Consider the following 25,286-nt stretch of genomic DNA (forward strand, 5'->3'; position numbering starts at 1 on the left):
ACACCTATATTTCTTGCCAATTCACCTATAAAGTTGCAGGTAATCAGCCTAAATTCATAGTTTAATAGAAAACTAAGGTGTGCTAACAAAAGATCAAGAAAAGGAATGTTCAATTCTTTATAATTCCTCCCAAACCAATCCCTGATAATCTTGGCTGTCTGTTCTAAATTGCCCAACGGAAAATACTGTGAAAGGCCTTAGGAGTATACTAAGTGGAGTTAAAACATTACTATCTAAAAAGAAGTCAGAATGTTGGGAAACTCAGAAAAGATCTTTTGCTGTTCACTGGGTTAAAGATGGATAGTGGAATTCCATTTCAGTATGTTTATATCTCTTAAAATTGTAACTTGAAGTCCTTTGAAAGGGATTCCTAGGTTGGATTAAATTGGAAGTACGGTACAATCAGCAGTTTGTGAGTGGAAGACTAATAAACAGAAATCACCTCCTGTTAATATAGATTAAGCAGCTGTCAAGGAAGGAATAAAAACAAATTCACAAAACAGACTGAACTGGGAAGTCTTAATATTGCCTTATCTTTTTCAACTGCATTCTGATTGCTTTTATGAGAAAGTTGTGTGTTGACCGGAGGAATAGAGGGAGTATCTATGCTTGCACGTTATTGTAAGATCCAAGTTGTCAATCTACTTGTGTAAGCCAGAATCATGGATTTAGGTTGTTTTTGGGTGCTAGAGAACAGGACCCCAACAAAACTTAACAAAACTGGTTTGCTCAGTCACCTGAAAGCCCATAGAATATTAGAGCTCTGTTGCACTATTACAAGCAGGCAAGAGGATTATCATTTAACCTCCAAGATCACAAGTTATGGTGAGCAGCATATCCTGGTGGGAGTCCTGCCTAGAGCTTAGAGCTTTGCTGGAAGCTCAGTAGCAACCAGAAGAGAAGCAGCACCTCAACCCAACTATAATGCAAGAACTTTTGGAAAGGGCAAAGGTTGTACAGTATGTTACTTTATAGACTTTGAGGCCTTTGTTTGAACTAAATATTAAAAGACTGAGTATAAAGGACTGAGTATTAAAGACGTATTTACATGGCAACAGCAGCAGCAACAGAACCCGCCCAGAGTCCCTCTGGTGAGAGGAGATGGGCGGTGACAAATTTGATCAATAAATAGAAAATAAAATAAACTTGCAAGTCCTAGAAGGGTGGAGTTGACCCACAGCAATACCCTGTTGTTGGGGAAGGTGTGTGCTGCAATAAAGCATTGTGTACAGATTTGCTACGCTGTGGTGTGTCTAGTCCTTGGAAAGCAAAGAACCCTCACAGATGGCACTCGAAAAATAGTTTTTTACGTATCTGTATGCATGATTCAAATCACTACAAATGCACAGCTTATGAATTTTTGTATTATAAATGCATGTCAATCAATCCTCATAATTACATTGCTAGTAAAGTATCTTTCAATCAGACTAGACTCAATTATATGGCACCTCTTTCTAGTTCATTTTTCTCAGACTTTCAGCAAGTCTTCTATTAAAAAAAGTTACTAGGTTGTTATGGTAAATATATGAATTATTTTTAATCAGAAAAATACGTGAATGGAATACACAGAAAGTTGGTAACACATGTAAGAGTGCAGGCATGTTCTTAAACGTTACTACCGATCAATAGTTATCAAATCAAATCAAAACAAATCTCTTTATTATGGTTGTTGATCAGCCTTTACAGTAGGAGAAGAGAAATAATTTGGTACAACAATTCATTATCAGGGAAAAGAAGAAAACAGTAAGATCATAAAAAAAAAAAACAGGTAGTCCTCGATTTACAATCACAATTGGGACCAGAATTTACATCGTAACTTCTCGTGGCTGTAAGTCGAGTCACCACGTGACCAGACTTGATTTTACAACCATTTTTACGGCAGTTGTTAAGCGAATCACTGTGGCTGTTAAGCAAATCATGGGTCGTTAAGCGAATCCAGCTTCCCCAATGGGCATTATTTGCCAGGAAATGGCAAAAAAATCACAAAGTGCAATCACCTGACCGCAGGATGCTGCAACCTGTCATGGTGAGCAGGAGGGGGGCCCTCTCCAGGGGGGAAAACGCATGCGTAGTTTAGAGGCCTTGAACTGTCCTTCAAAGAAACTCAGAGCAGACTTGCCTTGAGTTTTGGGCTTATCTGTGCGGGTTTCCCACACTCTTTCAGTTCGGCAGGATTTTTTTACTACTAGAGCTTTCAATAAACACTAGAGACCAATCACTGTCTCAGTGTGGTACTTGACTCTAAGTCAGGACACAACCAGTCGTAAATGTGATCTGGTTGCCAAGCACCCAAAATGCAATCATGTGACCTTGAGGGGTGTGGTGTAACTTTTGTGATGCTCAGCAGTGCTTTGCAGGCCATAAAGCACCCACTCCGAGGCCGTCATAACTTCAGACAGTCGTTAAACGAACGGTCGTAAGTCAGGGACTACCTGTATCTAATTAAAAGTTTTGTGTAACAGTATGACTTGACAAAGATATTTGTCCACCTGATATGTGAGTATAGAGTTAGCATTCCTCAAAAGTAATAAACATAAAATTTAACAATATGACCCTCAAATTTAGAGATGATTAGGGAGATCAAAGCATGTCTTGGAGCAGCATAGAAGGACACCGTATGAGGACATGGGCAAGAGTTTCTATCTCCCTGGATCCACAAGGGCAAAGTCTCTGTAAATAAGGAGTACCACGAAATCTTCCCACCAGCTGTGCTGAAGGGAAGGCATCAAAGCAGGCTCTGGAAAAGGCCCATATGTATTTGCTTAGGGTTAGATTGTATAGATAACCTGCAGTAGAGGGCTTGCAGCTATCTAACATTTGGTGATAGAATTCAGGAGCACTGGTGATATTATTTTGGTGATCAATGTCCCTAATTCTTTTTTACTATTGATTTGGCCTTCTCAAGGGAAAATTGGTCTAAATATTCAGGAGGCCAAGACTGCAGGTATGGCGCCAATGAAATTGGTAGCTGCCTAACAGCAGAGGCAACAGGCCTGTAGGGTCAAACATGATTCTGAGCCCTGAGATTAGAATCCTGGTCCAGGCCTGGGCCTTAATACTTGGCATGTTAGCTACAAGCATTAGGGCTGCATTTTGGGGTACCAAACAAAGTCCTAAAGAAATTTGACTAAATGGTTTCCTAAGCCCTGAGGTTTGTATGGGCCAAGTTGTATCCCATATAATAGTTGGGCAACTGTTTTAGCCATAAACAGTTTGATTGCTGCTGGAATGTAATTTGCCCCCTGTCACCTATAAAATTTAGTTACTGCTAGTCTGCTCTTTTAGGCAGTAGAAGTGGAATAATTTACCTGGGCTGTTAATTTCCTAGAGGACTGAAATACTATGCCAAAGTACTTAAAACATTTCACTTGCTCTAATTCATGGGAATCAATTGCCCACTTGTGCCTTTGTCTTTTGCTGGAAATGAATGAAGCTGCCACAATGCAAGGATCATTGGATGATGCCAACTCTGTCACCAGAAAGTTGGATTCCCATGAGCAACCACAGGATTGGTTTGAGGAAACCTAGGCCACATCAGAGGTGGAGCTTCTTCTCAGTCTTTAAACTGTAATTCTAAATCCACAGAAATGTGACATATAGAAGCCCAAATGTCCTTATATTGATATTCATATACTGGATAATTATTTATGCCTTGACTCCCTATATTTTTCAATATCTAATATGGTAAAGTCTAGCAACCATTGGTAATAATTGCTATGTGCTTATTATTTTGCAAATTGCTCATTAAATCCTCTAGTTCTACAGAGAGTTCTAAAATACTTAGGACTGTCAGCCTATGACTAGATATCAAAAGGTGTTTTAACTAAACGTATGGCTACTGTGCATGTTTGGGCAAATAATACTTATACGACAATTCAAAAAACTATCATCATCTAATCCTAGTAATTGATCTAAAGTTCATGGTATTTGTTGTTTGTTGTTAATAAGGGGTAGGCAACATTTTAGTTTCTGGAAGCCTCATTTAATGCCTGAGGGAAAACAAGAAGAGACAATATGGAGGAGACAATTTGACATGAATTAGAATATTGTTTTATTGGGATTGGGGAGAATAGCTTGCAGGGAGAGAGTGCATTTATCTTAAACATACATCTTGGATTTTATGTCTTCTACCTCAAAATGACAGGAGACCATGCTGCTAAGAACTCTTTTAACTTTTTGGCATTTGACTGCTCATTATTTCCTAAAAGATTTTGCTGGGCCAATTAGATAATTCTACTTGAGAACTGGACTGAACACCATCATGTGCTATTTTGATGTAAGTGATTCAATTTCTTTCAAAATGTCCTCAGCTCACACTCCAGAGTGGCCAATTGTGGCCCCTATTAAGATCCACAAACTCCTTCCACAATTGAAAAACAGCAAGGTTGATGTGGGAGACTTAATTCTGGCTGAGTTTTTGAAAATTAACTCTGACTAATCAGCTTCTTTAACTGCCTCTTGATGCATCTCCCTTGACCATTCTCTCCAGATCCCTGAGGCTCTATCACAGTTCCAATCTTTAAGAAAGGAACTAGAAACAATCCAACTAATTTCAGCCCAATTATACTTCTAAGTATTTACTGACTGGTTGATCCAAGCTGACTGACTGGTTGATCCAAGACAAAGTTTGGGCTCAGGAGCAAACCAGGTTCAAGTCTAGATGATCTATACTAGATTATCTAGTAGAAAAATAACCTTAACGTCAAAAAGATACTAAACATGTTGCTTTTATTGATTTAAAACCAGCTTTTGACTCAATTCACAGAGATAGGTTCTGGGCAAAACTTGTCCCATCCACTGAAAGCTTCTACTTGAAATTTCACAAAAGTACTCAAATATTTATTTACTTGATTGCTTATTTAATCATGCAGTTGATCATTTTTGCTGCCTCCTGGATTCTTTACTGTTGTATTTATGAATTTCGATGGATTTTATGTTGTCATAAATAAATGATGCAAATATGAGTTACAAAAATATAAAATTAACATAAATATACATGAACTTTTGTTTCATTCATTCAGTCTACACCTCTCATGACAGTGTAAAATTCATTTTAAACAATTACCAATTTCATATGTACCTACTGCCCCCAAATTGCACTTTAATCGCTCACTAAGGCCTAACTGGAATGGGCCTCAAAATTTAATTTACTGTATCCACATACTACCTGTAGCCCCAAAAGCCTAAGTCTCAAATTTTCAATATCCAAGGGCAAGTGATGAACTGTTTTGAGCATACACACAAAAAATAAAAACCTTGCAGCCTTGCTCATATGCATGATGTGACTTATCCAACTTCAGCCTTGGAAAATAATACTTAAAAAAAAAAAAAAAAGCCCTTGACATATATCAGGAAAAAGGGTTCTATATACACTCCTCCCTTGCTCTGAGGATAGCAACTCTTGAACAAAGAAAACAATGATTTTCATATAGTCTTTGAATCCTGGCTGTTACCCATTAATATATTCAAATGTATAGTGAGACAAAAAAGAGCCATAACTCATTTACCGTTTTGGTTCACTAATCTCATTTTTCTCAATATCCTGCCCTATCCACAGGGATATCAACTCTGAAAATATTCCTAATGTGATTTACAAAAAAACAGAATGGGTAGAATTTGTTTAACTGTGGTCAGCAAGTGCTACTTTAAATCAAAGCTTATATGCTATTCTAATGCAAACTGGTTGTGAAAAGTTATGGAACAGAAAACTAGTTATGAAGGAATCAGGCTTACTGTTATGAATTCCCTTGATTCACTAGTACCATAAACACATAATACTGTTAGGCATATTGTCTCATCTGACATTACTGGCACATTGTAGAAAATGCCATGGGTTTTACTAGATTATAGAAGCTTAAATAGTCCTTGTAAGAATACAATAAATTGTACAGGTATTGGAGCACTGATATATTTTACTGTGGAAGATCCTGTCAGAATACAAGCCAGAGCCTTTCAGGCAACCCACACCTACAGTAAATGTAAGAATTTGAGCTTGTCAACAATGGGGGGCTCTGTTATTAAACAGAATGTTGCAATCTGTTTATACTGTACGTGAGTACAAGGAAAAAGTCCTGTAACTAATTGAGAAATACAAGACACTGTTATTTTCAAGTAACTACATCTACTCCGACTGTGCCAGGACCTGCAATAGTAATCATCATAATAAGTAGATATATTGTCCATATAAGTGAATTATTGAATATTTTATTATAACCTTTGGCCAATCAACAAAATGCAACTGATCCTACAGCTGGAGTGTCATACTTAAATAAAATTATTTATTTATTTATTCATTCATTCATTCCTACATACATTCAATTTATATAGCTGCCCATCTCAGACCAGTGACTCTGAATTAGCTGAATACAGTTACTCTGCTTATATCAATAATGATGGGCTATCATCTTAACAGCAATATAAAAGAACTCTGTAACTTGCTAAGTTCCAGGCTCTTATCTGTAATACATTAACTCACATACAGTAACCCTTTTCTGATGTCCTTATGATATCAAGCGCCAGAACTTACTATCAAGGAATCTCCTCTCCCTTCAAATTTGACATATATTTTCCTTTGGACTATAAAGGGCCAAATTATCTATGTTCTCTTACTTTTGCCAAACCTTTAATTTTGTTCATCAAGGCCCATTTAAATATATTTCTCTTATCCATCCCTGAGAACAGATTTTCAAAGCACCAATCCTTTAGTGGTACCTGTCCCTGTGTTACTGGTGCCTTGGAAATTGTGGCACGTATTCTCCAATACTGTATCCTTTATTGGGATTTAAGAAAGGAACTTACAGATCCAATACTTTTGAGATTCCCAGAATAAATTATTTATTTTATGTAACTTGGGTAACTGCAGATGTGAGCCTAGACAGAACTAAAATGGTTGCCAAGTTCCTTTATACTGACCATGCGAAGAGAAACAGCCCACACAAAAACCAGCAAGCAAGATTATTTGGTAATACAGAACTTCACTATCAGAAAATGAGTTCTAAAGGACAAATTTTACAATAGTGCTTCAGGATATTAATTCTTTTTCTAAACAAAGATCAAATGTGGTGGATTGTGATGTAATATTAGTATGACACCCTTTTTGAACACCCATCTAGAAAAAATAGAAATGAGAATCTGTTATAAGAAGACAATATTCAAAGAAACATCAGACCCTCTTCAGGGAAGGTAGAGGAAATTTAGTAGCAGGCATGGACAGTTACTGCCTTGCCACAAAACCCCAAACTATGATGAAACACTTTTGGTACAGTGTTTCTTTTTAATGGGGATGAACAACATGTGCCTTCTTGCAATCTCCTATTGAGATCATGCTATTGAAACTCAGGGGCAAAATCGCTGAATTTGGGACCATACTTTTGAATTTGGGGTGTTTGAGACCTTCTACTTCCATCTTTAAAACTTCCTGAAAAGCCAAAAAATGAGCCAAAAATGTCTAAGCCATGTATCACAAGATAGCCTCTTGATGTCCTTCAGAAGGTCTAGAGATTCTGCCCCCCAATCTTGAAAGTAATCTTACTATCACTTACGTTCACAGTGTCATTAAATCTCTGCTACTTTGTGCTCAAAACCTCTAACCTCATGGAGATTCGCTATCTGATCAGGAATACCAGGGTCTGCCACTCTAGAAAGCTGCCACTACCATATGTCATCATAAGCCTGGTTACTGTATACATTGCTCCTAATAGCAATCCATTATAGACAGATATCCTACAATATTTAATTTTGTATTTTATTATTCTATGGATAAACATCCATAAAATAAAGCCTTATAGATACAGAAAGTGACAGAGTAAAGATGCACTGGGTATCTATTAGACAAGGAAGGTTTTAAATGCTTGAGTCCATTTACCAAATTAAATGTGGCAAGACTGATGTCATTAGTATACAGTGAGAATGGGGTTATTTCTAATGTTCCAAAGGTTACACTGCATTAAGACCTTACTCCCAAACTATCATTTAAATTGGGCTAAAGAATAGTAATTGAGCGCTACATTAAATTTTAAAGTATAAAAGGTCTAGTTGCCTGCAGAACTAAAGTTACTTCTACATAAGAATATATGAGTAACTTAAATATTAAGACAAAGTATCTCAAGAACTACATTATGCACTTTGATTCAAATGTTATAATTCTACAAGGCATATCACATAATAGTATTAAACAGCTCCAGATACGCTTTTGAAAGGCTGTAACTTGCTTCCTGTATATATACATTTATACAAATATACAACAAAGAATCTGTCCTATCATAAGAAAACAGTTTTATGATGTATCATTTTCATTAAATCTAGGTTGAATAACCCCTGTGGGAACAATAAAACTTGAATAAAATTGGTATAAGTTAATGTAATACAATCTTTGGATCTAGATTTTATTTGCCATTTATGGAAGAATCCCTTCCAAGAATGTATTCGTTTTAACAGAGATTTCTAAATGGTAGGAAAATGTAACTCCCCCTCCATCAAAATCTGGTAACAGCTTTATGCTCTCTGAAAATCAGGAGAAGAAGGGGAAGGGGGAGGGGGAGGAGAAACAATAAATATTTGCTGCTCATATCCATGAGCAGAAGCATCCTCTGGCCAGAACTCTGCTCAGGAATGCTCCAGCTAATAGATTTAATCCATCCATCTAATCTTAAAGGTCAGGATACATTCTTGTTTCTCTTGTCTTCATTAAATAATTCACACAAAGCTATAAAGATAGGAAGCAAGCTGATCCATTCCCTGGCTTTTCCTGTATTATGTAAGTGGGGACTTTGAATGTGTAAGAATACAGAAAATAATACATTTAGTATACATTTCTATTTTGTATTATCCTCAAAGATCAAACAGGATTATAAAATGTACTGTCTGTTATTTTATATTCTAGACTGCATAAGCAAGTAATTAAAGAGTGTTTTTCAAACCTCTGGATTATATAGTGGCTTTATCAATGAAGGAAATAAGCATCTAAACCAGGAACAAACAAGATGTAACATTTGTCACATAAAGCATCTAATATACTTCCTATTTAACTGAGAAATTACGGTGATGGCATAGAATCTCAGATAAAAAGCAGATATATCTGAGTATATTTTGCTACTCTTCATATTATAATATGAGATTTTTAAGAACAATCCTTATATTTCAGAAGTATGGTATTTAGTCATCTTGTTTGCTTCAATAAGATGCAGGTTTTTCAAGATAAACCTGAATACAACTCTGCTGCAATGCATTAATACAGAATGTAATCAATACAAAGCAAATGCTTATTTGCCAGAAGCCATGAGAAATATATCATGATCAAAATGATCATAACTATAGCAAAACTTCTGTGAACAGAAGTAACTTTGACTTAAGTTTACACTAAAGTAAACATAACCATTTATGCCTTGTCTAGATTTATTTGTGAAGTAAAATTGCATTTCACAGGAGAAATCAAACCACGTTTTGTCCCATACAGACTGTTTTTTTTTTCAAATCCAAATTCCTTTGAAAAGAATATATATACATATATATAAAATATAGTTCAGATATAACATACATTAAGGACTATATGCAATATATACAATATACTATCACTATTGGTGTATTAAAAACACTGCAGACTCATACATACATATACAAGGATTGAATTAAAAGTATTGTAATGCCTTTAATGTTGTTAAGTTGCCAAGAGATTGTAGTATTGATACACTAGAAGCTCCAGTCATGGTGTCATGTGACTTCCACCTTTTCCCTGAATTGAATCTTTGTGGGCATTTGTTTGACTCAAATCAAGAGGTGGAAAGGCCTTTATGAGAGAGACAATGTGTGAGGTTCTTTTGTGACAGCTGTAAGAAGATTTTCCATCACTGGCAGAAGTGTGTAGTGAATGGTACTGATTCTGTAGGGAAGTAAACATGGGTAACAAAAGAGCTGGTTTCAAGGATTATTTTCCTGTTTCATGTATTAAAATATCCCTATTTAAACTAAAGTTATGAAGGGGGAGGCGTTACTTTTCATTCAATCCCCATACATTACTAAATCAATGTAACTGATCAGATACAGAGCATATGGAGCCTTACTTGTCCCACAGTGCTAACAAGTCATTTCAGATGTGCTAAGGGAAACAGGACAAGAAGATATTTGCTCAGCAACTCTACTTCAAAACCGTTTTTATTTTCAGCTTGCATAGAATATTTGCAGAACTGTCATTCCATAAGAAAATGTAAATTAGAGGTCAAGATAACAGAACATTCAATAATAACCCAAAGAGGAGGATGGGCTAGACCTTAAGACCATACAAGCTATTACAGGAACTTTAGTGATGATGTAACTTATGTGGGTAAAATAGAAGATAAAGGAATATGCAGTGCTTTGAATTTGACATGGAAGAAGCGCTTCAGAATATGCAAGAACAGAAACACAGTACCTATCAGCAACTCATTAAAGCAGCTGCATCACTGTTTAGGATGATATGGTTTCTGCATCTGCCAGATCCTAGAAACATACATGTTGCTTGAATGAGATGCAGGTAGTGTTGACTGTGTATTCCAAAGCACTTTTTCCAAATCTAATCTGAAGCACTAGGGGATAATAAATATTAATATAGCTATTGTGCAGTAATAATAAATAACTATTAATAGGTAGGCCAAAACTTTTGAGCCATTCATAAACTTATGAAAAATGTTTTGTTTGGAAATGTATTAATACATTCTCCATGCATATTTTTTGTATTTGTTTTGCCATCCATTGACTGCAGTCTCTAATTTCAAATAGTCAAGGAATTTAGTTTAAAAAACATTAGATTTTTTATCTTTTATATAGTGTGTGTATGTGTATATGTATATGTATATGTATGTATATATGATTTTCCATATTCCAGAAGGCACATGGAATACACAGATCTGAATTCAACAAATTATAATTTATAGGACAATTCTCTTGAACAAGTGAAACTAGGAGAATTTTAGAAAAAAAAAAGTCTAAACATCATGGTATAATCATGTAAATACTCAGTACTCACAGTAATACTGTCAAGGAGCCTGGCCATGTGTTTAATTATTTCTCCATGGTGTGCTGACTGTGTTTGCAGCAGCTTCTTAATGACTACTATGCTTTCTGCTACTACTATCTCTGGTAAGATAAAGAGAATTAGCAGTTTTTAAAAGGTATGCATCACAGTCAAATAATTAGAAAATTGGTATTTATTTTCAATATATGTATGACAAAATAGAATATTCTCTAATATTCAGATTAGATCAGTTTCAATATTTTATACACATCCTGTTGGGAAAAATAAGAGCCATTATTCTATAAAGTACATATATTTTATAATTTGATTGTAAACCGGCCAGAGTCCCCTTTTCGGGGGAGATGAGCGGTGATGGAAATTTGAAATACAAACAAACAAACAAACAAACAAACAAATAAATATTTTCTGAAAAAGTACATTTTTATTTTATGAGTCATTGTATTTTCTACAAAGCCCAATTTGCTATGTATGCAAAGCATTATATGTATGTATGTATGTATATTGTTACCATTTTTATTATTTGTAAGCCACCCAGAGTCATTGTGCACGAGATGGGCATCAGAGAAATTTAATAAATAAATAAATATGCCATCACATCTGAAATTCTATTACATTAGCTCACAATTCAATTTCTTGTTTTCCTTTAAAAGTGCATAATTTTCACTATATTGTTATGTTTAGGGAATAAATTATGCTAATGATGATTCTGGTGAGAAAATTCAGCTGGAAAAGAAAGGGAAAGAAAAATCTGGTCAAAGTTAAACCAAATACACAACAGTACACACTGTAATCTCTGTAACTGTAAAGAAAAAAAACTTTTTTTTTACTCTTAATTGAATTTCCATAAGATCACTTATCACAGCAGTTATGGCGTAGAGCCTTCCTTTCTTTTATAAGTGATAATGAGGCTTTTTAGTTTTTCTATGGTTTGTAACAGATGAGCTCAGGTTCAAAACATGTTAAAGTATAGGGGAAGAGGATTAAGGTAGCATTCTCCTATCATCAATCAGTGGAAGGAAGGAGAAAATTCTGAAAGATAAGGGTGGATCTTGATTCCTTCCTTTGGTACATCTGTGGTCACTAACCACCTACTCACCCCAAACTGGAATTTCTGCTTCAGGATAGAATTGGGATTCCACAGCAAGGTGAATAGCCACCAGCCTCCCTCTCTTTGATTCCCACGTTTTCTAAGCTTTTAGGTAGCACTGAAGACCAATCAAGTTACTGTGCCACCAAAACCAAGGCTCTATACATAATCTTTCTTTCAGGGAGAAAACAAACAAACAAACAAACAAATATAACTACTTTCCATTTACACACCAATGAACTCTCTGGGACTTTTATCTGTGGAAATTTGTTTAGGATTGAGTGAATGACCCTTGACAAACAGCAGCAGCAGAATTGCTTTCTCCAGTCTGCTGAAGTTGGACTGCATCTCAGAACCCAAATGCCTATCCTTCTCTACTGACAGCTGTCTGGGGTAAGATAATAAGAGGAGGGGGAAAAAAGGGCAAACACACTAGGAACTTAACAATAGCGAGAGGGGACTAGTTTGTTCCAGTCTCAAAAGGCTGAAGCATAGGAATCATCAAGGTGGTTGTGCTTTTTTTTCCCCCTCCCTGCTTCCCAGTTCCTTCCCTGTCTCTGGAGCCCTGTGGAAAAACATAACTGAAATGCAAGTTAGTCTCTTATTGTTTGTGGGAGTCTGGATAAGAGGGTAAGAAATGATGATATAGACAGCTTCCCAGTAGCATTACAAAAGCAAAGGTTTGCCTTTTCAACTTTTTCAGAAATGGATGGTGCCCATGTCATGGTGGACCAAGTCTTTGGGTAAACAATCCAGGGCACTTCAGATCTTTGAATAAAGGCAAAAGGAGCCCCTTTCTTTCCTAACAGCACTCACTAAACCTAGGAGTGTGTGAGGGGGGGTGGATCCCATTACTGCTATTTTATTTCTATCCTATCCCTAGATAATATTTAATTTAAAACAGGGAGACTAAAACAATCCTGAGAATTGCTTCCCACCACGTATTTTCCAGGGCACCTCTGGGAAATGAACAGAAGAGGAGAATCAGGGATCCATTCACTTGGCAAACTTCTGGAGAGGTGCACCAGCTATTACTGAACAGCTGCTTTTTCACCTCTCTCTCTGCTTTGCTCTAAGGACAAAGATTTTTCCCTACAAGGCAAGGTTAACCAAAAAGTGGTACCTGTCCTAACAGCCAGGAAACACGCTGAGACAAGGAACTGGTCTCTAATGTTTTATTGCTTGTACATAACAGGAATCCTAACAAACTGAAGAAGCGTGGGAAAAACCCAGACATATAAACCCCAAAGGTTAAGGTGGTCCTGATCTGTGTCTCTTTGAATGGCTGCCCAATTCCTCAGTGCTATGCATGCGCTTAACAGTCTGGATGGGAGCCCCCTGCTCGCCATCCTTACTCATGATAGTACCTAATGCATTCCTGAAGGGGCTGCTCTCTCAAGCTTTCAGACAGCCAAAACACCACTTGCTTGCTGCACTTTGTTCATCCTCCTGAATTCTTGCCCATTAATGATAGTCAGAGGAAAGAGGGCAAGAACATACAAGAACACACTGGCAAGCATCCCTGGATGCTATGATGCTCGTGGGCACCATGCTACCAACTTGGGTTTTTCAGGATGACAGCAAGTTCCTTCTTCCTACCTTGTGGCCTCAACCCTAGCCCAAGTGATCAGACTGTAGGGTACCACAGACTCAGGCTGGTGCTAGTGAATGCCAGATCTGTCATTTCATCCATCTACAGTCTAGTGGTTAGGCCCTGTGGCAGGGTGAGGTACCAGTTGGAGGGAAGTGGTTGCATCTGTGCCAAAATCATAGATTTTTTAGGGAAGGCAGATGACTTAGCACAAGACCAAGAGCACATATGCAGAAAAGAGAAAAAATGCTAGAATGCACCAGTAATGTGGCACATACACGCCTTAGATATAGAATATATAAAGAGAAAGGAAAAGCCAGAGGGGAGAGGCAGTATTTTTCAGTCTGCAAGACATACTGCTGGAGAGGACATCAACTGGTTGGAGTAGAGTGAAGAACCAACTAAGCCTGCCAAGTCCAGAAATAACAGATCTGGGACAGGAAGGAAGACCAAGAGGAAAAGCCTGAAGCAGCTTGTGAGAGTGTGAAAGAACAAGGAGAACACACTGAGGAAAGCATCTTGGACTGTGTTGTTTATATGAAGAATCAGATGAACTCTTTGAATTAAAGGCTTTGTGGAGCAGCAAGACATCCAGGAGAAAACTCAGAGACATTCCAGTATCAATAATTGATATAAGGAGGGGGAGAAGGAGCAGTAATAAGTTACAAGCAGAAAATGAGAGAAAGATATTAAGAAGGGAATCAAGTAGGGTAACACCTGATTTCTCATAATATTCAGTATATACATAGAAAAATATACTGGTTTTGTAAATAATACTTTCATTTATACAAACGACTAGATCAGCGGTTCTCAAAGTGTGCTCTGGGGACCCCTGGGAATTCCCTGGATCCTTTCAGACAGTCCACAAAGTCAGATAAATCACTATTTTGAAAATTCTCAGCCTTAAATTTTGTAAAATATTGATAAATATAACCCACATAGACCAAAGCTCTTTGGGGAGTTGGGGACATCATTTTACAGTGGTTCCACTCTTATCTGAGTGGGCAATTCCAGTCAGCTGTCATGCAGAATTTGTCAGGGCTTGATCTTCTTTCTTATGTTATTTAGTATCTATATGAAACTGCTGGAAGAGGTCATCTACCAGTTTACTGTGAGGTGCCATCACCACACTGATGGTATTCAACTCTGTATCTCTACCCTGGAGATGCTGTAAAGGTCTATCAGTGAATGAATGGGGAGAAAGATGACTAAATGGGGAGAAATCAGACTAAACCCAAGCAAGATGGAGTTGCTGTTCATCCAAAGGCATCTTGGCCTCCCAGTTGTTGCTGTTGATGGGGACCAACCATCCAACTATGGAGAGGTCTGGGACATGTTGGTCCTCTTAAAGTTAAAGCTCCTACCTCAACAGCAGGTGAAGGCTCTGGCCAGGGAGGCATTTGCCCAACTTCACTGGCATGCCAGTTCTTGGACCATCTGGTCCAAGAAGCTGAAACTCCTGCTCTTATCACCACATGGTTGAATTACTATAATGTGCTCTCTGGGAGACTGCCACAGCTGCAGCTGGTACAAATGCAGTAGCCAGGCTGCTGGTGGGTAGACCCAACTACTGCAGGATAACACCTATTTTTTAATTATTTAGTTGGTTATCAGTTGGCTCTGAGCCAATTCAAAATGCCAGATATTTCCTATAAAGTCCTTCATAGCAAGGTATTACATTAGGGACCATATTATCCAAAATGACTCTGCTCTTTCTTTTAGGTCATCAAGAATGCACCCCCCTCATGAAATGAGGTGGCATGGATTAGACTATTGTTATATGCTTTTTTGTATATTTGTTCTTTGTTTTTTTGCTGTGAGCCCAAAGTTGATCGGAGTCAGGCAGCACCTAAATTGAATAAACTATAAATAAATAAACAGCAAGCCTTTCTGGTTGTAGCTATGGACATCTTGCCCCTGAAGATATGTTTGGTCCCTTCTCTCTGGGCCTTTATAAAGTTCTGAAAACCATCCTTTTTAAGCAGGCTTCTGATGCCTTGAAAGACTAGTAGGGGAGAAGTATAGTCATATTTTGTTACTGCTTTGATTTTTCTATTTTACTTTGTTTGTATTTTAAAAATACTATTTAAGGTTCTTGTAAACTATCCAGAATCATGAGACTGGGACAGTGCAAAAATCATTTAAGTAGGTAGGTGGGTGGATAGGTAGGTAACCAAGTAAATTAATAAATAAAATAGTGAGAAGAGATGGGGAAGATATTTAAGCATACCCCTACCTTTCATTTTACTTCTGTAATTACTTTCCCAAATGGGAAAAGTTCAACCTGGATTCTAGATACATCTGTGCAATTGAATTTTAGGAAGAGAGTAGCAGATGGACACAATTATTTCTGTCCATTATTTTTCCTCTACAAATCTCCCCTTCCCAAGACTGTTTGATATAGCCAAGATTGTTATTCAAAAGATATTGTTGGAGTCTGTAGCTTTAATCTAACTATAAAATAATGCAAAGATGAAGCTACATTTTTAAACAGATACTTATGTCTACAGTACAGGGAATAGCCTCAAAACAAAATAAAGTGCCTGAGCAACTGAAAAGGCACATTATATTTTAATGTGGAAAGTGGTAACTGCACAGAAAACATCAGGGATAATTTGGACACCTGATAAAACTACAAGGTACTATGTATCTCTACGTTTTCTGATTTATATATTAAGAAAGAAGAAAATAAATTATGAACTGTACACATATTTATTAGTGGCTAGTCTAAACAGTTTGATATGTTTTTTGTCTATTTAAGAGACATTAAAAAAACCATATTTCTCTGCTTATAGCACCCTCTGCAGCACAGCTACTTTAATGCAACTGGAGAAAAAATTATATTCTGTATGAAGTATAGCCTTTTAGATATTAGTACACTGAGGTTAATCTATGCTAATAAAAAAATCAGAAAATAATTTTGAAGATCCTCAAATAGGTACAATGTTATTATTTGTCCTAAACTCATATCATTTAAGGGAAATGACATTTCTATAATAGTCCTCTAATATACTTCTAGAATGCTACCAGAAAATAAAAGTTCTCATTAATTCAAAATTCAAAATAGAATAATTAACTTACCATCCCTATTGGACAGCAAACACACCAAGCCATTTAGGCATGTGTCAGTCACTTCTGAGATGTTGGTTGCACATCTGCCTATAGCCTGGATTGTAGCTGCAGCAAATTGCTTATCTTGGCTTTTCACATAGGTCTGAAGAAAACAGGAATGTCATTTATCTCATCAGTTTAACAAAGCCATACCTATGGAAACTAGCTTCAGTGTTTAAACAACAGCTGTGAGGATAGGACAATGTGCTAGCTCTAGTTACCCAATCTATGTCAGAAGGAATCAGTCTATCTCCATGTGTATTAGTAAAGCAAAGTAACTCAATAACAGGTATAAGTCTGAGCACAAAAATAGGTTGGCTTATGTATTGTTTTCAGAAATGATTCAGTCTATTAAATTAGCACAGTCTAAGGAAAGCCAGATAAAGAAAAAAATACATTGGGGGAACACAAATAATGGGTGCCTTTGCATATATGTCCACTAACAACCACCACTGTTACTCCAAATGGTATGGCTGCAATCTTCCTGTTCATGTTTTTCTCCACAATGATGTCCTGGAAATACAGCATCATGATTAATTCCAGTTCGGATAAGTCTGAGAAGCCATGGCTTCTTGTCAATCTAATTCTGGCAGTGATAGATAACCTGCAGCTCTGGAGTCCCCTCTTTTTGTAGCCCTCAAGAGCCTTTCTGGTCATGGCTGTTGAAAACTGATGGCACAATTTCCTGCCATTTTGAGGTGGAGAACAGATGAAAACTGTAATATAATCCTTAAAATAGGAAAGTTACACTTAAAATAAAGAATCCTCTCAAATTCCTCTCCCCAAACCTATCAAAGCATTGAAAACTAAACTCCCTCCAACCATCCATGGCTGAAATATTGTCCTCTGGTCTGTCCTTCTGTCTGAAGATGATACTAGAACATAGTGTGCAGGATATGAAAAGTGATTCCAAAATTCTACTTGGAAGAGGAGCCACTGAATATAATCACGTTTAAGATATGATTGATAGCAGCCCTATCTTAAGAACAGGACTTGTGATTCAAATGACTATGTCTAAAGAAAGAAAAACATAGGTAGTCCTTAAAAACCCCAACAGCAAATATTCAGTATCCTGAAACTACCTTCCTACATACAGGTAGTCCTTGATTTACGACCGCAATTGGGACCAGAATTCCCATCGCTAAGCGATGCAGTTGTAAAGCATGATGTCATGTGACCGCATTGCTTAGCAATAGCAATCCTTGGCAGTCATGGTTGCCGTCGTAACTCCAAGACATGCAGGTCATTAAGTGGGAAGAGGCAGAAGTCCCAGGTAAAGAGCACGGGGGTGCTGCAGGGGGGAGTCTGAGAGGGCAGGCACAGGCCACACACAGGTTGGGGGAGGGGGCTGCTGAGGTGCAGCGCGAGCTTAGGAAGGCTAGGAAAAGAATATGCTGTAGCTCAGGGGCTTCTTGGTGCGCCGCGGCTCTGGGGCTGCAAAAAGCTCAAGCCACAGCACAGCACGAAGCCCAGCCCCAACGCACCACAAAGCTGCCTGGCCCTGTCACCCCAGCCCAGTCCCAGCCACAGTCACCCTCACCACCCTGCACTACGAGGCCCCTGCTACCCTGCACTCTGCCACCGCAGCTGACCTTTGCCATCTTCTTGCTCCTGTTACTGAGTAGGTGTGTCTGCCCTTGCCCTTTGCAAGGCAGCTGCTGGCCACATGAGGCCTTCTTCCCCAGGTCTTGTGAGGAAACCGCCATGCCCAACCTGGGGAAGAAAGCCTCATGCGGCCAGTAGCTGGCTTGCAAAGGGCCAGGCTGGACATGCTTGGTCAGCGGCGGAAGCAAGATGTCAGTGAAGGTCAGCAGGGGCCATGGAGTGCGGAGGACCAAAGGGGCATAGATGTGGGGGGGATATAGGCAGGTGGGGGGGTTGAAGTGCCTATGCAGTCGTAAGTGTGGGCGGGCTGCCAAGTGCCCAAATTTTGACCATGTGACCATGGGCGTGCTGCAACAGCTGTAACTTCAGGGACTGGTCATAAGTCCCTTTGTTCAGCACCGCTGTTAACTTCAAATGGTGGCTGAGCAAATGGTCTTAAGTCAAGGACTACCTGCATAGTCAAAAACTGTATACAGGATTATAAATAGATCACTTTCTGTTATTCTAATCAGAAGTAGAAACATATCACTATCTTGCTTACCTACAACATAGCAGTATTAAGCTAGTTTGCAAGAAAAGAAGGATATGGTATTAGTTTAAATCTATACATCAGATAGAATGGCATGCAATAAAAATATAAATAATGCACAAACCTGAAATTCTCTGAGAAGAGTTGATATATTGGCTTCATTCGCTAGGTTAGTTAAAATTTCAAGCTAGAAAACAGAGTAAACTGTTTAGGAAATACAGATACAACAACAAATTATTTCCTACCTTTTATAAACCATTAAGGACTCTAACTTTAAATATAAGAAAGCCTCATCAAATTAAAAATGGGAAGATATACCCCACAAATTTGTAACCAGTTAATGGAATAATTCTTTCCAGGATTAAAGAAATCATATTAAAAACAATATAACTTCTATCTATGCATCATAGAATACATTACACTGAAGGAACTCCTAGCAGAACCCATGCTAGGCAATAGCCATTGAAGCTTTTACCTGGTCATGAAAAAGATGCCCTGAACCTATTCCTGAGTGTGTCAAAAGTAAGAAAAAAGCTGAAGCTGTATCTAATGCCCATGGACACCAATATGCTAAAAACACATGCCTTAATACCAATAGCATTACTCATTCAACAACTTAATTTGTATCTATTATGTTTAATTTTTAAGAAATGGAGTTTCTAGCATCATTCTGTCCTGTTCAGACTATGAGACGGCCAGGCAGAGTTAAATTCTTTATTGAATTAACTATTTACAATAGGAAAAGTTCTTGCAATAGGTTAAACTGTATAATTCAATCAAGTCCACCCAGGTGGCAAAGGACACCCAGGCAACAGTGCAGAGTCAGACTGTGGCAAGGCAGCAAGGCAGAACTCGGCCAATTCTCTGATCAAAGCTGCAAGGCTGGAAGGAGCTAGGGTGCATGGCAAAGGAGAGGCTGAACATTTGGATTGGTGTCCTGGCACGCAGGCTGGATCAGGCTGGCACACAGGCTAGACCAGGTTGGACTGGAATATCTGGGCAGGGCTTGATTCTGGAGACAAGACTGGACTTGGCTGGAGTGTCTAGGCAAGGCTGGGTTCTGCAGGCAGGACTGGCCTTGGCTGGGACACCTAGGCAAGACTCGGATCTGGAGATGAGGCTGGACTGGACTGGAGTGTCTGGGCAAGAGTCAAAGCTGGAGACAAGGCTGGACTGGACTGAAGCGTCTAGGCAAGGCTCGATTCTGGAGACAAGGCTGGACTGGACTGGAGTGTTGAGGCAAGGCTTGAACCTGGAGACAAGGCTAGACTGGGCTGGAGCACTTAGACAAGACTGGGATCTGAAGGCAAGGCTGGACTGGACAGAAGCGTTCAGGCAAGGCTGAGATCTGGAGGCACACCTGGATCGCGTTGAAGCAAAGCAACGAGGCTTGGAGCTGGATGTGAGACTGTGCTCAACAGGAACGGTGGAGAGAGTCTCTACTGGAGCAACCCGAGCAGGAGGAAGTTCCGCGAAGGCAGAAGACACTGGTGCTGGTGCTTCCACACTGGCTACAGGCAAGGCTTCCGACGCTGGTAAGGATTCTTCCGCAGGTGCTGTGAGCTCAAAGGAGCGGTTGTCTCCAGCAGCTTGCTCTTGACGCGCCTACCCTTTTATTTGCTCCTTTTCACACCATTTTCCCTTACCAGCCAATCATGTTCCTTTTTCTTTCGTGTACTTCTCTGCTCTCCTCTCTCAAGCACTGATTGGAGGCTTCAAATCTCCCTCTGAATTTGTCTAATCATCTCCTCGATTTCTCCCAGTCTTGTCACTTTCTGGTTTAGATTCTTCAGGACCTTGCTGATAGGTTTTGTTTTCCCCTTCTGATTCCGAATAAGTTTCATTTTCGGAGTCAGAAGCAGGCTCAAACCTCACATCTCACACATTCTTAGAAACTTCCAATCTCACAAAAATATTTCTGGGTCCCACAGAAGCATTATCAGCATTCACTGAAAATGAAAGGTGGTTGCAACACAGTGCTTTGACAATGTGCCTACCTACCCAAACATATGGAAAAGTTAAACTGGGTTAATATGTATTCCAGGAGGACTAGAGAATACCAAGAATCCAGTAATAGCCATTTTATGACAGCACTCTTACGTATTCTCAAAGTTTCAAGTATATGCATCTGACCAACAGGATTACTATGGCTCTTGCATTCTAGATTTACAAAATTTAGAAACCTTTCATTTGTGACAATCTTCAAATAAATCTATACTCAACAATTGGCTTTCTCCACTATCTTGACCTCAAGTGATGAGACTACTGTTTGATACTTGCTAATGACTCAGCCATTCCATCCATCCATCCAGGTCATCCTTGATGTATGTATTCCACTGCAGGTTCTTAGGAATATGATACTTCCTCCATCTCTTTTGATCACGTAATTCCCTAGTAATTGATCTTGTGATCATATAGGTCACTTGAATAAATATATGTTGCCCTGAGACTTGGCTGGGAAAAGCCAGATAGGCTACCCATACCTCCAGCCAGAAGTACAATGGGAAGCTTTTTGTCAGAAACACTCTCTCTGCATTTATTGGTCAAGAACATTTGTTCCTCACTCAGCAGAGTTCCAACTCATTACTAATGCCAATAATTAGATTTCCTAAAGAATTTCCCCAGACAAAAGTGAAACCTCAATTTAACAGTCTCCCATTTAAAGGATTTCAGGTATAACAGACCAAAACTTTGTTTGGACTTATCACACACACACACACACACACACACGAATAATGGATGTGTCTGTTGTTTCTGAGGTCTGCCTAGACTGTAGCCAATTTTGCATGTGCATTAGCATTTTTCCTTTTATGCATTTACAAGCCTTTTCCTGTCCCAATAGGGGATAGTTGCCTGAGCTCTGCACTGCTGTTTGTCTTCTTCTTGAATGCAGAGCAAAGAAAGAAGAGATCTTGAGCCACATGGCCCCTTTGTGTCACTTCAGTGTCTGTACATTCTCCCATCTCCTCCATGCTGTTTTCTTAAGGCGACTTCTCATTCCTCACCTGTTCCCATCAAGTCCCTCAGGTTCTGCTTTCTTTATCCCCCCTCTTACCCTTTCCTGCAGAACCCACTTGGAGTGAGTCATTGGGTAGCTTCTCTGTCTGTTCTCCAGAATGTGCAAAAGCCCATCATTTCCCTCCAACTCCTCTGGCTTGCCTCATTTCTTTCTCTTTCTCCCACTCTTCTACCCATTACATTTTCCTCCCCTCTCAGACTGAATATTCTGCTAATATTCTGCTAGATACCCCTTCCCCAAATGGTCTGTTAAATTAAGGTTTTACTGAGTGCTTTAAATACCATCATAATGGAAATAACTGAGTTACAGTATGCATGAGATGTAAAGAGACATTTGCAGACAATGTGCCTAAAAAGAAGATGAAACTATTAAGCCAAGGGACCAAATCAAAGGAAGTTATCAACTTCTGAAACTGTGCCAGATTCATCAAGGTAGGATTTACTCCCCCAAAAAGTCCCTGAAACTACTCTGTGGCTTCTGTATCTTTGAGTCATGCCAATGTTTACTCCTAGGTGTAGAATTCTGTAGGACAGCACAAATGATTTTTTTGCTTTTGTTTAGCATTAATTTGTGTCCTTCCAGACAGATCAAGGAAAGCCCTGCATATGATAGTTTTTCCATCCAAGCTTAGATCAACAAATATACACACACACACAGACGTGCGTGCGTGTGCACCTCCCAGAGAGGATACTCAGCTGAAGCCACCATCGCTTTGATGAACACCCTGGGGATTAATGAGAGGCTAAATGGAAGAGCCTTGAATTGATACTTATTTTGGTTGTAAAAAAATTCAGGAATCTTCAATGAAATGTTGAATGGAATTCAGATATAAGCTTGTATCAGATCTATTAAAAGCAACGCTTCTCTAGGATGAATTGCTTCTGCTGTAAATCTAGTAACTGGATTCACATATTAAAAACCATTACTTTTTAAGATTAACTATAGGGCATTTTCAGTAAAAGTATTACTGAAAATAACAATAATGCAGCACACTAACTTCCTTTTTTTTTTTTAAAAAAGAACAAAATAATTATTAAAACCATCAGGTGACAGGAGGCTTTAGGGGTACTAAGATTTGCATGAACAGACTAATGTCAGCAGGAACCCACTTAGAAGAGACCATCAGCAGACAATTAACATGCACACATTTGAAATTATTTATGTTACTTTTGCTAATAGTGGGGATGGGTACAGAAATGTGCAAAGCACAAAAGCTCTCAGCCATAACAAGTATATTTCAGTCATCTCTGCTTCAGTATTTTAGCAGAACTTTTCAATCTCATATTTTAGACTCTGATCATCTCAATTAGTTCTCTTATCACTGCCAGTGCAGAGCCTGAATTCAAAGTGTCCTCATCCATTTCATCAATCCAGGCTGCCTCAGTTTCCTATTTCTAACTCAGTTTAGTCCCTGTTCAGAAACAAATAGCATTTTATCTTTTTTCCGCATCTAACAAATAATCTGCCCCAACTTCAGTTTTTGGGTGGCAACAACCTGCTTTCTCTCTCCCCTCTCTGCAATTCTAAAGTTTTGTGTGGAAAAAGGATCCAATTTTTCCTCGAACTCCCACTGTTTCAAAGATATTGCACACATTAAGAACAAGGCCCTATCTCTCTGGGAAGAGTGCTCTGATGACCATATTTTTGATTAGCCAATAAAAGGAGTCAAAAATGAATAATTTGCATGTTTTGCATATATTATATTATATTATATATGCATACAATCTAGCAAGAAAATAGTTTATGCATAATTTATAAAGGAGTTTCTCAACATTTCCATTATGTGCTCAGTTTATACTCTGAATATGAAAATATAAGATGAATTAGTAACACATATACTGTACATTCTTATTTGTATCCAGTACTTATTCCCAAGAGCTATACAGAATATACTTCCCTTCTCTTCCTGTCATACCATCATTCTTAACTTCCTATTCAGCACACTGTTTAAATGCATTTAACATAACAACTCAATTAAGCTCAATTTTTTTTACTATCTACAAACTGTAACTGCAATAAGGGTTCTGAATTCAAATTCGCTTCGCTCAGATAACAGTCTTAGTGATGGAAGGCTTCAATGAATCAACAAAATCTATTCCCAAATAAAACTTGAACAGTATTGCCTTCATATTTTTATTGAGCATCATGGTTTTGGAATGAATGAATCTTGACAATTTTGGTCTTTTTTTTCCATATTAGCAAAGCAAAGCAGTATGTCTATGACATTGTATTATACTTAAAACAAGCATACCTTTAATGTCTTGATCATGGTTGGATCAGTTGATCTAACATAGAAGCTCTTCAAGTAAGGCTCAAACATCCCCTGGGGAGAAAACAACAGAATCAGAAATCAGTAACAACAAATATGGAGATCAAACTGAACTATTTTAAATGTATATAATCAACAAGCCAAACCTTGCGTTGGATCGACATGGTTGCTATATTCTGGAGAACAATATACTGTACTTCCCTAAAAGTGAATGCAAAATTATTAATGTCTTCCTTAATTATTTCTCCATGAGAACCATGGAATGAAAAATAAACTGAATATAAAATGTTAAGTTACTTACTTAGCCATTATAAACCATTACAACCATTATAAAATAATGGTAAGTTACTTATATACATTTTATACTACTGAATTTGACAATATAATTTACATACATAACTCATATTATAAACATCATCAGAAGTGAATGCAGGGATGCAGGGGGTTACTTATATCTACAATTAACACTAATTTTATTAGAAGTTGAAAGCCATACTGAAATGTCTAAAATCTTATTTCATTGATGGAATGGTCATTATATTCAATGCTACTGCAAACATTACTATAGACTCCTAAACCTGTATTTGAAATCCCCGATTAAACCTAGATTCTCAAATTTAAAGGAGAATATCTTGTTTGATTTCATTTTAATATGCCCTAGCTATGTGGAAGATATAAGGGTTGACAAGAAATAGCATCTAGTAATAGTAGTAGTAGTAGTAGTAGTAGTAGTAGTAGAAGAGTCTAGAGAAATCTTGTGGTTCAGTAATTATACTTTATTCCACATAAAGAAATCACAATATTGATTAATGTTATTTTGGTTTGGTAGGATGTATGAACCAACCCCACAAAAGAAACTACAGAATATAAATCTAATGAATGCCTTTCTAGATCATGCTAAGCCAAAAATAAACAAACCATATTATAGCTCAGTCTTGTTTCATGTGAATTAGATATGCAGTTGCAACAATCTCTGGGACTTAGGCAAATATGTTATTTATGATACTGCTATTATATTATTAGTATTCTAATAATATAAATAGTTCATTCAGAATATAATACTTCTC

The 25,286-nt window shown here is 38.0% G+C and overlaps 1 protein-coding gene across 2 annotated transcripts in view; it reads right to left on the bottom strand.

The window, feature by feature from the left end:
- AP3B1 (adaptor related protein complex 3 subunit beta 1) overlaps positions 1-25,286 on the bottom strand; it is a 199,117-nt gene that overhangs the window by 92,951 nt on the left and 80,880 nt on the right. For both annotated transcript variants that reach the window (XM_063295553.1, XM_063295554.1), the window contains exons 10-14: positions 24,366-24,420; positions 24,202-24,273; positions 19,056-19,118; positions 16,768-16,900; positions 11,000-11,109 (exon numbers count right to left, since the gene is read on the bottom strand). In XM_063295553.1, coding sequence (XP_063151623.1) covers positions 11,000-11,109; positions 16,768-16,900; positions 19,056-19,118; positions 24,202-24,273; positions 24,366-24,420 — 433 coding nt within the window. The remainder of the gene's footprint in view (positions 1-10,999; positions 11,110-16,767; positions 16,901-19,055; positions 19,119-24,201; positions 24,274-24,365; positions 24,421-25,286) is intronic.

This window comes from Candoia aspera, chromosome 2 (assembly GCF_035149785.1).
Source record: "Candoia aspera isolate rCanAsp1 chromosome 2, rCanAsp1.hap2, whole genome shotgun sequence".
NCBI classification, from domain to species: domain Eukaryota; kingdom Metazoa; phylum Chordata; class Lepidosauria; order Squamata; family Boidae; genus Candoia; species Candoia aspera.